General features: G+C 41.7%; 1 protein-coding gene across 4 annotated transcripts in view; it reads right to left on the bottom strand.

The window, feature by feature from the left end:
• TSC22D2 (TSC22 domain family member 2) overlaps positions 1-12,967 on the bottom strand; it is a 60,001-nt gene extending 47,034 nt beyond the window's left edge. For 2 of the 4 annotated variants that reach the window (XM_034996951.1, XM_034996959.1), the window contains exon 1: positions 9,885-12,967. In XM_034996951.1, the coding sequence (XP_034852842.1) occupies positions 9,885-11,854 (1,970 nt within the window). In that variant the 5' untranslated portion in view covers positions 11,855-12,967. The remainder of the gene's footprint in view (positions 1-9,884) is intronic. The other 2 variants (XM_034996968.1, XM_034996944.1) reach the window with 2 other exon arrangements.
• Positions 12,968-13,609: the final 642 nt, after the last annotated feature.

Genomic DNA, 13,609 nt, shown 5'->3' with positions numbered 1-13,609 from the left:
AAAGGCATTTTCTATTTTAACCACTAGGGTACCTCTTACATGATCCAAAATTAGGAAAGGCAGACAGACACTAGATGCCAGAGTGTCACCAAAGCAACTATTTGATTAATTGGCATCTTCAGTATACGTACTTCTCTTTGCTCTACCTACTTTAACTCCTTTCTATGCTTTTAACCCTTTCTCTATTTTTCTCTAGACTAGGTCCAAGGTAATCAAATATATTGATTAGACCTGCTAATATCAAGGATTAAGAGGCTGCTAACTACTGTTTATTTAACAGCTTGTATCCTCTCAAGATATATTTGGCAGGCCCTTTTTTTCACTGTACTTGGAAATCAGTCTATCAATTTAAATGAAAGTCAACTGAACCAACTGAAGAAAATCAATTGGCTTTTTTTTTTTTTTAAAACCAGGCTTACCCAGGACCATATGGGGACAAGTTTGCTATTCACACAGGTTTGGAGACCTTGGATTTAAAACAGTGACTCAAAAAGGAAAGTAGTAAATATGAGAGAACAACAAAGAGTAAACCTGGAGGTTATTCTGCAAGTCTGGAATTTAAAATTCATTAAAGAGTTACAATATATTTATAAGGATGACATTCTTTAAAAAAACTTCAGATCCTCTGACTTTGGAAAAATACATACATACATATTTAATTTGAATCAAATTCATATGCCAAATAAATTGGGTTTTAAATGAAATCATATGACTTTAAGTTATGAGATCCTAGCATTTTCATAGCACAGACTCTAAAAATGAAATGTTTCTCATAAGTCAAATGTAGAAGTGAAAAAAGAACATATCTGCAGTTAGTTGTGTATCTTGGGGCAAAAAAGGAACCTATGAAATAAAATACTATAAATGGACCTAAAGTCTTCAGAATATGTCAGAACAAATACACTTAGGTTGCAAAAGCTGGCAGTGAATCACTTTCTACACACATTCAAAATGAAGAAGCCATATGGAGTAATACAATCTATGTACTCTGGAAAAATTTAAATAGTCTAGATTCCACGGATAAACATTTAGACAGGCTTATAAAATATGACATTTTTGGTTTCTCGAATACTTCAGCAGGGATGTCTTCCATAAACTTGAGGGATTTTTAGCAAATAGCAACAATTAGCCTCAAAACATTGATTAACAGGTATAGATTAAAGAAGTCTGTAAAACCTAGCTGATCAAGAACTTCAAAAGAGCCATTTGTAAATACTGAAGGGCTTGATCATCAAAGACTTCTGTTTTGGAATGGCATAAAATTGAGGAAATTAATAGCCCAAGGAAAACACCGTTAATTGAGATCATTTCAAGGTTATATAGTGTATGTAATCTGAAGGCACCAAGTCGCAACTGACATCATTAAAAATTTATTAGAAAGAAGTACTGAATTTTATGCAACTTTGGTCACAAATTCTCTTCTGCCCAAGAAATAAAATTTTGAAACCAGTTTTCTAATAACGTATTTGATGTCAATGTTAACTACTAATCTAAATATAAAGCCAACAAAGCACTTCTTAGGGAGACTGAAGTGTGGTTTATTCTGAATTTTATGAAAATGCTGTTTTCCCATTTGTGGACATTTTTCTTTTTATTAAGGAGGGCACATGTTGTGGACATTTTTCAAAACCAATGAACAAAACATATCCTCTTCCTCCTGACTTTATATACTAAATAACCCGTCCTATTAATTTCTAAGTACATGAAAGTAGTACATCACAGAGTGACTCAAATGTGACATACACTGACCTGCTTTGGTAAGATACTATCTTTGTAGGGTAACTGTAACAGAGAGGAAAAACATACATATACTACACCTCAAAACTAAGCTATGAAAATCGTTGAAGCTTAAAGGATGAGGTACATGAGCCTTGAACTCAGCAAATACTTTCTTCCCTTATGTCAAAACTCAATTTTAGCAATCTCTAAATAGAAACCAGGGAAACACAATAAGCAGAGGCACAAGGGCCATCTCCAACATTATTATCTAAGGATTTAAAATGATTAAAAATATCCTTTAGGTAAAGGGTTACAACACAACAGATCAGTAGCTACAGTAGCTTTTCCTTCCTCCTGTCTTATAGTCAGCAAATTAATAAAACAAAACTAACTCTGGAAATATCCAAGAGCACTGGCTTTGGAGTCAGAAGGCCTAAGTCTGAATATATATTATGTTACTCAGTAACTATGTGATTCAAATCCTCAAAGCCTCAGTTTCCTTAATCCATAAAAAGGGGAGGAACACTTCCTTACAGTTGCCAAAAAGCTCAAATTATGCATACATAAAGCCTCACAAAATTAAGCTTGGTTTGTTGTTTAATATAGGATTACAGTTTCCAAATCATGCTATATAAAAATCAACTTTTAGTAGAGTATCTTAACATACACCAAATATTTCATCATTATTAAGATAATATTGAGGCAAACAGAATATTTAACTTAGAGCGAGGTATATACCAAGCTATTTAGTACATTCCATTGGATAAGAATTCTGACTTCTGGGACTCAGAGCTCCCCCAGGATTTCCTTATTATACAACTTTATCGCAAGATTTTAATTAAAAATACAATAATCACTGAAAAGGGTACTGAAATGGTTCCAAGATACACACTACTTTAACAATAAAAGCTTCAAGAAACACCTTTAACAGCAATCAGAAACTTCTGATAAAAAAAAAAAATCTCAATTTCTCACCATGACATTTAAGCCCTTCACTCTGGTTCCTGTCAAATTAATCACATCATTTCCCAAATCTGACATCTCATTCTTCCACAGTTACACAAACTGCCATTCTCCTCTACTCAGAAAATCATCCCTTTCTCTTAACGGTGACCCCTTTTAAGATTCAGACCAAGAGTTAGCTTCAAAAGAATGCACAAGTAATAATGGGTTGATGCTGAGGACAGAAATTGGGTGGCTGGAGGATAGAGGTACAGAGAGGCTTTCAGCTTATACTCATATATTTAGAACTGTATAAACGTATTACCTATGCAGTTAATAAATTAATTTTAAACAGAAATCAGTCCATTTCCTCCCCATACCAAAACTGACCTTATGTCCTAAGCTGTTCCAATTAGTACCTTATTATTTTACTCCATCACAGTCTATAATGTATATGAAAGTATATATTTGATAATTATTTTCATATAATCTGAGATCTTGGGAGGGTAGGATAGTCTTTTTTCTGTATTCCAGAACTTACTATTCAGAGAACACAAAGAAAGTTGAATGACTGACATACTGTCACTTTAAATGTTTTTCTTGGGTATTCAACCTACTTGATGAGTATCTGGCAAGCTTCGTTTTTGTTTTGTTTTGTTTTTTTGTCACATGATAGTCTGGTGGCAGGAAGGTTTAAGTTGGCAGCTCTCTTATGAAACATGTCTAAATGTATCGAGTCATACACAGGGAACCTTAAAAATCTGACCAAGTCTCAAATTCTAACATTAAAATGAGGAAAACTGAGATAAGTTAAAAGACTTAACTAAAGAAATTAAGTGGTAGAAAAGCCAGGATTAGAACCCAACTGCTATATGTTTTACAACATCATGACTTTTCTGGCCTATAACAATGTCTCCCTTTCTCTTATTACATCCATATACCATGTAATTACACTTTCAGATCAAAACTGAAGACTCTTGGTATGATTTATAGCATGATAAGGTGTGATCTGGGAGAAGAGTTTGTGGACAATGAAATACTAACATTTCTGTAATGTATGCTTGCCATACATACTATATTATATATGGACTGTTTACAAATTATTTGCATACCTCATTTAATCCTCTCAAACTTTCCAACACAGGTATTATCCCCATTTTTCATATGGGGAAACAAGGGGCTTATAAGGCTAAATAACCACCTGAAGGTCAAATGCCTCAAGTATGCAGCACAGTTGGGATTTCAGCCCAGGCATATCCAACTCCACTGTCTGTAATGGTCATTCATATAATATGCTAATACATAATTAAGCACTCTACTGATTTTATTTGACCAAGAGCCTCCCTCTCCTTTTTTGTTTTTGTTTTGTTTTCAAAAGCTAGGTAGACCAAATAGGAAGCAGGGACAGGTTTCAGATTAACTTACAAAACTAGTTAGTAAAACTTAATTCTAATTCTCCTTTAGAAACTAGTTGGTTTTAAACTTTGCTTTGGGTATCTTTCATTCACAGATTAAACAATTTTCTTGTTTAATAATGAAGAGGGATTGCCTAACACATTAAAAATAACATTTAAAATACACCAGCATTATTTACAATAATTGACACATTAATTACAGTTTCTCTTCTATATATTAATATTCTTCATCAAATTTTAGTGAAAGCTTATGAGGAAAGGAGGCTTTAAGTAATTTAACATTCGGACTTCACTTATTTGTCTTGCTTACTCCAATTAGCAAGGCACTAATAGTCCATGTCCTAGGTAAACACTATTAAAATTATTACTCAGTGATCTGCAGAATTTTCACATAACCATCACATATAAATGTATAACTTAATGAGAGTTCATTCTTTTTAACAAATGTTAGTTCAGTACAAAGAAATAAAACTAAATACTGAAATCTAATTTTGGGCTTTAAATGTGAGAGGTAAGCAATCCAGAGAAGCATGCATGAAATTTAATTCACCTGATTTAAAAGCAGAAATTATGAATATACTTTTTAGAGATAAAAGCAGATTAATATATTCTTAACATTATCAGCCAAATTTGAAATGTATACATTAAAATATATTATGAAAGTCACGTAATGATGTACAGGAATGATATGAATTGGTTACTGTTCTTAAATCTTTACGGAGGGGTTTTTGCCCTATGCCATGCCAGATTAAGAATGTCACAAATATTGAGTCATTTGGTATGTTCAAGAATTGCTGTGGGACAGGCCCAAATTATACCAATGATTCAGGTATGCACATTCTTTGTGGATAATTTTATTATACCATATAAAAGAGCAGCCTCAAATCACAAGTCCACTTGGTTTAGTATAAAGAACTAAGTTAAGAGATTTATTCCAATTCAGGAATTTTGCTACACATATCCCTTAAATACTGTTAACTATTAAGGTTTTTTAAATCAGAAATCTGTTCTTCCCATTAGTAAGAAATTACTTAGGGAACATCATCATTCAGGCTACATTTAACCAGACAAATCTGTTTTTATAAACCCTCTCTTCCTCATACTTAAAGAATATTTAAAGAGTAATGCAATTAAGAAATAAACAGTATCTGTTCAAAAAGGAAATACATACTGGTCTAAAACAATTATTTAAAAAAGGAATTAGATGCCTTTTCTTCACTACTAACAAGTATTCCTATTCCTTCTGAAACCATATTTCATGTCATTTCACTGTATGTTTTCTGTCTTGGTTACCTGCCATCACCCTCTACCTCCTCCCGCCCCAACTTCTGCTATTTTAGGTAAGAAAAGTCAAGATCTTTTTATACTCCCCTAACAATCATTCCTCAATAAAGAGACTAATTTTGGTTTCTTTACCATCTGATTGTTGGGGGTGCTCTTTGTTACTAGAACACTAAAGCCCATGACTACTTCCAATCTCTTCTGGTGCACAGAAGGACTAAACTCTATTCCAAATTAGCAAGTACCAGATCCATGAATCCACTATCACATTTTACTATTTCCAAATTAGTGCTATCAGAATTCTCAAAGAACAGATTAACATTACACTTATTCTCAGGAAGTAGAAAACATATACACCACAGTATCAGTACTATAAAAAAATGACTTCTCATAAAAGCAATTTAGTTCAAGATACCCTACTTCCCCTACAAGGAAAAGATAGTGTTACTAACATAGTATGTGTCTTACCCACACACATATAAGCTCTTATGTTTACTAAAGGTTACCAATGTTCAGCCTATAGAATTTAGTTCATACAAAATTTTGAACAATATATATGGCACTGCTAAAAAAAAGAAAAAAAAGGCGCCATACTCCCTACTGATACACTTTTGGACCATCCATCTTTTGGAAATCTATGATAATTTCCTTTACTTAGAGCCATGTTCATGACTAAAGTATATTTTAGTAATCAGCCTGGCACTCTGATGAATCCATCAATTATCAGTTTTTATACTAAATAATAATGTCATTCATACACAGGATTTCACACTTTGATTATAAAATCCTTGGTAAGAGTACATAGGATAATATGTAGTGTGTGATTTAAACGTCAACTGTAAAGCTGGAAGGGCAAAATTACCTCCACAATTCAGTATCGATAAAGAAACATAAGCTCCCAAGAAATACAGATTCAACTAAGGAGCTTTCATTTGTAAAGACTAAATGCAGTGAGACTTTTAGAGCTCTAATAAGTATCTATAGATTTTACAATAAAGGTAAGAGTGACAGTTCTATCTCTTAATATACATTTACATAATCTTCTCACTTAACCATCAAGTTAAAAAAACCTGCCCAAGTATGTGTGTGTATATTTGAGAGAGAGATATATATATACACATATATACATATTTGTACAAACAAAATTTGTGTATTTATAGCACATACCAGGATACACCACTTTAACATTCACAATTTGTAATACTTAACCAGTAGTCATTAGCAAACTACACAAATAAAACCATTAACAAGATACAAAGATATTTGCCACTAAGGGATCCTTACAATCAGGTTTTCAACAATCTTTTGGTTGTAGCTGACAGTTCACAATTGCAGCCATTCATAAGAGTTCCTGGAATGTGGCCTACAGAGTTCACACTGGTCAGCTATCTGTGGAAAACGATCTGTACTGTGTTCCCTTTCCAAAAGGGCCAGTAATATTTTGCACCTCTCCCCATTTACCAGAAAGGAGTCTGTTAAGTGTGTCGTAATTTAAACACATTTTTAAACTTTCAGTATAAAAGTGGCTTTTTATGAACTATATTTTCAACCATTATTATATCTCCAGTTTACACAAAATCCGTTTGAAGAATCATCGACTAATAAGCCTTTCCACTGAGAAAGGCTAGAATATATAAACTTTATGGCAATTAATAATATAGAGTCAACAGGCAGTGTTAACTGAACTTTAAAACATTTTCTTGCTTTCTATATATAACCGTCAGCCCTTTTAAAGGTATATTATTAAAATGTATTTATAGGTCTTCTTTCAAAATAAGTAAGTCTCAGAATGAAGCTTTGTAAAAGGTAATGGAGCCAAACCACAGATAGGGTTTTTAATATATCAAACTAAAGAACCTCAATCATTTTTGTTAATCTTCCATTTTCCTTCCTTTTCTCAAAGAACTAGACTATGTTTACTAACATATTAACTTTAAAAAAAGCAAACTGTTTACAAATTTTTAGGATCTGAAATTTTCAGGATCTGAAATTTTCAACCTATTCACAAAGTTAAAGTCATAATTACTCAAAACCTCTCACTCCAGTGTTTTATTTTGCATTTGAATGACTGCAACTAAAATTGTATGCAGATTTTAATTTAAGAAGGCAACCCCAAATCACCATATAAAAAGTATGATTTTTGTTGGTACAGTTTCCTCAAAAATAGTCATCTTAGTAATTTAAACATATGCCTAGAAAAACTGTGTTATTTAATTTCAAGCATACAATTTAAAATGCCCTCTTTCACAAAGGCTTTCCATTAAAAACAAAAACAAAACAAAACACTATTTCTACTTAATGGATTTATTCCTTCACCAGGTATGTTGGTCCAGTGACAAAATAGTCAAATGTGTAAGATTACATCTTGAAAACTAGCATGTTAAATTAAAAACCAATGAAAGACTATAACAAAAATTAGAAATGCACACTGGTAAGTAATGCAGATTTTAGAAGACTGGGTGGGGGAGGGAAGGACCATATTTAATATAGGACTGCACACACATCAAAACCCCTGTACTGGATTAACTATTGCCAACTGATAAGAACAGATGCGGTAGTATCTGTAGCTCATTAACCTTCCGAAATAAATTCTTAAAATTATTAACCTTTTAATAAAGAGGATAAATAATTTTATCTTTGAGGTCGTACCCTAAAGAATACATCCCAGAGTTTCCATTTGTCAATGGATCTGTCTGCTCCATGCCACATCATTATATTTAAGTTCTGGGGAATGTAACTGCCTATTTTGTAAACTGAAAGAGCTGTGAAGAGGAGAGAAAAATACATTCTTCATTCATAGATGTGCATGTGTTTTACAAGGAGGTGGGTGTGGTTTGGGGAACCACTCATCATTTCTTGAAATATGGAGGCAATATACAACAGGAACAGAGAGGCAAGCAAATGGTTATTTACCAACCCATCAGAAAAAATTGGCTTCTGGCAGCTAGAAAAGGGAAGATACCTGTTGCCTCTTACAAAAGATGAATAAACAAACAATCTGCATTTCAGGTGTGCCCCATGTGTGAAAAGTGAAATATGGGAGATGTAAAGAGGGATTTTTCTGAATGGCTTGTGGAATCAGTTTCTTTACTTGGTAGTCCCATCCATATAAAATTTCTCAATGACTAGCTAGCTGAGCTCACTTATGGACACGTGGTATTCTCTAAGAGTTCTCAAATGGAAGAAAGACTCCCAACAAGCAAGTCACCTACAAAAAAATATGAACTTTGAATTACAAAAAGCAGAGGAGATGATTTCAGTGAGCATTTTTCAAACCAACATAAGTATATAACAAAAATACAAGGCTAATTAGAAATGAAAAGTTAAGAAAAGAATGTGAAGGAACTCAGAAGAAACAGAAAAAACCTTCAACAGATCTCATGGTTCTACATACCAATTATTCCAGAAATCCATAAAATTATCTTTTAACACATCTAAAATTAACCTCGCTCAAAACAAAAAACCCAGCAAATAAATGCCTAACTGTAAAGTACCTGAAACTTTCTAATTTTTAAATGTAATTTTAAAGCTTTGTAACAAGTTGGTTTTTAAAAATTTGCAACATGTCAAATTTTCCTGTGACATTTCCTGAAAACCACTTAAAAATCCTCACTGAACCATAACCAAACATCAACTTTTGTAGAATTGGTAATGGCAATACACCAATTTTCACTTAAACCATTAAAAAAGCATCCCTTAAATAGAGGGAGCCAATTGTTGACAACTGTTAACATTTTTACTATAAAATTACTCTAATTTCAAGAACTGTAGCTTTTACTACTGTCAAAGAGTCTTACTTCATACCTCCCTTTCCATAGTTAAAAAATTACTGATGGAAGATAACATCTTTCCAATACACTTTTTTACTTCAAAAAAAAAAAAAAAAAAAAAAGGATCTTAACGAAGTCACTGGGAAGCCTCCTGACCTTCCATGTTCTTTTATTTAAAAGGCTGGAGGACGATATGATCTTCAAAGCCAGACTTGACATTTCACCATTCTCTCTCCAGCCTTTGCAGATACACTGGAGGAGATTCCTTACATGGATCTTTCCCTACTGTAGAGGACCTCTGGTTTTCCAGAATGGGAAACTTCTGATTTTACGTCTTAGTCTCCAAACTCACACTGACAAAACTCTCTGCCCTAAGGGTTCAAGTGCGATTGTTACCTAAGAAAAGGACAATCTTCTGGGGCCTAATCTACTAGTTACCACCTGTAAATCGAGAGAATTAAGCTTAAATCCACCTTTTTTGAATGAACAAATGTTGTGTCCTTATCCAATTCAGTGCTTTTAAATGACTGTGACAAGACCAATTCTCTCATTACACCTTTATATTAGCAATCTAAACGAATGCATTTTTAAGAACTGACAAATCAATCTTACTAAACACAAACTAAACTTACTAAACACAAGCTAAGTCTAAAAACGGTAAGGGCCTCAAAGTGAAAAAAGAACTCTTAGGTTGCATTCTAAACTACAATGTTTGGTCAAGCACTCCTATCAAATATTTTAAGTAAGATTTCCATACCTGTCTTCATCACCATCAACAGGAATAGCTATGCTGAATACAGAGGTGGCGAGACTGTTCATAGGTGTTAACTGAAGGGGGTTTGCCAGGGCATCTGCAACAGGAGGCTTCACAACAGGCTTATTTTCAGCAATGAGAGAAAGTGGTGGTTGAGGTAGGGGTTCTGATTTTCTTCTAGTATCGTCAACATGCCCGACTAAAGGTTGGGTCTGAGTCTGAAACTGGCTTAGGTCAGACTGTGGTAGACTTGTTGGTGCACTGGGTGTGCCTTGCGCTAAGGGCAGCCCAACATGCTGGATTATGCTGCTGCTCCTGCTGACTGGCGTATGGCTGCTCAGCTGCTGCGACTGGACCAGAGGCGCGGGTACATTTGGCATCGTAACAGAGGTGGTAGACACACTAGGCACGCTTGGAGCGGGCACGGCTGCAGGCACGTTTGGAACTCCGGGCAGCACGGCGTGGGGGCCGCCAGGCACGGCTGACGGCGCACCACTGCCACCCATCTGCGGCGGAGGCACGGACTGGGGCTGCCCGGTCCCAGGGGGGACCAGGCCCGGCGGCACGGCGCATCCCACAGCAGCCAAGGGCACTCCGGCCGGCTGACCAGGCGCGGCCTGTCCGCCTGGCGCGGGTCCCGGCCCCGGGGCCACGGCTTCACTGGGCAAGGAAGACACGCCCATTATCTGCGCACCCACCGAGGCGGCATTCGGGCCGGTGCCCACTGGAAGGCTGGCAGCCGTGGCGAGGCTCGCTCCGGCGCCGGTGGACGAGGGCTGCGCGGGGCTTGGCGGCTGCAGGCCGGCCACGTGCTGCTGTAGGTACTCACTCTGACCCGCGGGCTGGACTGGCAGCAAATGCCCAGGCGGTAGCTGAGGGTACGCGAACGGCTGGGGCGGCTGCGTCGTAGGAGCGCCGACGGCGGGGCCCGGCTGCTGCGGCAGGGGCACGCCGGGCTGCGTCAGGGTTACATTCGTCAGCGGCAGCCCCTGTCCATTGGGCCCCTGCGGGAGGACGCCGGGGCCGGTTCCCTGGGGCTGGCTTGGCTGCGGGGCTGCCATCATTTGCTGAGGCCCGGCCGCGGCTCCCGGGAACGGCGGCACTGGAGCCGCGCTTTGAACCACAGCCCCACCTACGGGCGGCGGTGGCTGTGGCTGCCCAACGCCAAAACTCTGCGGCTGGGCCGGGGCGGGCTGGCTCATTTTCTCCGACGGGGGTAGCTGTGACACAGCAGTCAAGGAACTGTCAGTTCCCGAGTCGGGCCCGTGCGCCCCCTGCATGGAGGCCACCACCACCACCACCGACCCTCCGGTGGCGCCCAGGCCGCTGTCCCGCTCCGCAGTCTGGTCAAAAGTATTGCTGTGCCTAATGCAATCCCCAGACCTGGTCAGGACGCTGCTGTCTGAATCCCGCTCATAGTATTCCATACACGTCCATCGGCCGCGGCGGTAGGGCTCCCCGCTCCCGTGGTCCAGCTTGATCACGCGAAAACGGGAACTACAAGTGGTGGGGGGCTGTGATGGGGCTGCGGTCCCTGGCCCGGCAGACGAGCCCGTGACCGGGGGGGCGCCGGGTGCCCCCGAAGAGGGGGCCGAGGTGGCGGCCGCCGCCAGGGTACTGGCCAGCGCCCCAGCCACGCTCCGGGCCGAAAGGGCTCCTCCTCCGTTGGCGGGAGCAGCCGCCGCGGCCGCCAGCTGCCCGTCCAGGACGAGGTTTGGAGAGACGGTCCCGGGAGTCTCTGCATCCCCAACATTGTTGAGTGTCTCTTCGGAGGAGCTGCGCTCGCAGACCTCCTCAGGGCCATAATCCGTGGCCCGAGAAACGTCGAATATTTCGGAGGAGACGTCCTCTGTACGTGACTCGTCCGGGTCGTCCAGGCTCTCAGTGTCCTCGGTGATGCTAGTGGCCACCTGAGCCGTGGTGACACTAGTGATCTGGAAGCAGCTCTTCTTCTTGGCCGGCATCTTGGACATGGTGAGGAAGGCTGGAGGGCAGAGAGGCACGCCGGCTCCTCTGCGATCTTGCCGGAAACCAGGAAAGGCAGAGCAGGGGCCCCCAAAGACAAAGTCCGAGTCCGCGCTGGGGTCTGAGGCCCGCCGCTGTTAAGAGTCACTGGCTGATCCGGACGCTGGCCGCTCTGTGAGACATCCTCCTCCCCGTTTCCTTCTGGGTCGATCTCTACGGCTCTGCCCCCGTCGCACTCGCGCGGCGGCTCCTCCTTCCTTTTCGCCTCCCGCAGCCGCGGCGCCTCAATTCAATCCCCTCAGCGGCGGCGCGAGCGCGAGCGCGATCCCAGGGGCGGGCCGCCTGCTTCCTCCTCCCGTCTCCGGGGCCGCCGTGGTCAGTCTAGCTCGGCGCTCGGCGCGGTCAGCAGGCCTTGGCTGGGGGTGGGAGTGGGAGGGCGAAGGGGAGGAGGAGGAGGTGGCGGCGGCGGCGGCGGCGGCGGCGTGAGGGGCGGTGCTGCCCCGCTCGGGCTCCTCAGGCCAGTGCCGGCGTCAGCTCTGGGCTCTCGGACGCTGAGGGAAGAAGGGGAAGGAGTGGCGAGTCTGGCGCCGGGGATTCCTGATTCAGCCAGGAGCCGCGGGCTGGGGCTGGCTGAAGGTCCCGCGGGCGGGCGGCGGAGCTTCGGCGCGGGCGGGCGGCCCCCTCCCCGGCTTTAGCCGGAGCTCAGCCCCAGGGACATGTCGACTGTCTCTGGCGGAAACCCGCTCCGGGGGAGGGGAAAGCCGGCTCGGTCCTCCCCTTACAGGGGGAGCCTCCCCGCGGGCGGCGGCGGCGGTCTCGGCCTCCCCTCGCGGCTCCTGAGAAGAGTGAGGGGCGGCGGCGGCGGCGGCGGCGGTGGCGGCAGCCGCCTGGCTGGCCGGCGAGCGGAAGCGCTCCGGCTGTGTGAGGTAGCGGTGGTAGCTTTTTCGGCTCCTCCTCGGTGCGCCCGGTTCGCAGACCCTGGAGAAACTGAAATTCAAACTGCTGAAGCGGCGGCTGCAGCTCCCTCCCCTCGGCCAAGATGGGGCTGAAATGGCCGCGCCAGGGATGCTGGGAGGAGCAGCGGCCCCGCTGCCGCCGCCGCTGTCGACTAAAATGCCGCCGCTGCCGCAGCCACCGCCAGCGCCGCAGCCGCCGCCGTTCCGTGACGCACCGGCGTCGTGACGTCACCGCCCCGCCCCCTCCGGTTTCCTGCAGTTTCGCGTGGAGGCTGCGGGGTGGGGGGGAGACGGTGGGCGGGACTAAAGGTTAAAAAAGGGGGGCGGTTTTTTTATTTAAAATTTTTTAAATTTAAAATTTACGCTGTAGGTCTTTAAGAGTTGGAGAGCTGAAGACTCTTAAATTCCAACCCTAGAGAAGCTTACAACCGCGCCAACCGGTTTTGTTCCGAGACGCTGGAAGACTGGATGGAGGTCATGTGCTGTGTCTAATGTTTAGCAAAATCTTAGAGAAACAAGGGCGATAGAAATGGGGGTTAGGGAGAGTTAGGATAAAGAGGGAGACCAATGGAGGAAGCGAATCACTTAAAAAAAGTCTTCTGAAAATAAATGTTGACCACTGTAGTCAGAGGAGTGAAATATTGAGAGAAATGCGGATGATTAACCAAGAATAGCAAGCCAGATTGAGTCAGAAAACTGATCTTTCAGCCAGAAATTCTGTCTCCAACAATGGCATCAGGAGATGGTTACTTGCCCAGGGTGAGGTCAGTTTAAAAAAAGATTAGAGGTTACCAACATATCCCTCAT

This window comes from Mirounga leonina, unplaced genomic scaffold (assembly GCF_011800145.1).
Source record: "Mirounga leonina isolate KUSES-001 unplaced genomic scaffold, KU_Mleo_1.0 Mir_115, whole genome shotgun sequence".
Taxonomy (NCBI): domain Eukaryota; kingdom Metazoa; phylum Chordata; class Mammalia; order Carnivora; family Phocidae; genus Mirounga; species Mirounga leonina.
Note: the sequence above shows the minus strand (reverse complement) of the source record. Positions and strands in the feature narration are given on the sequence as shown.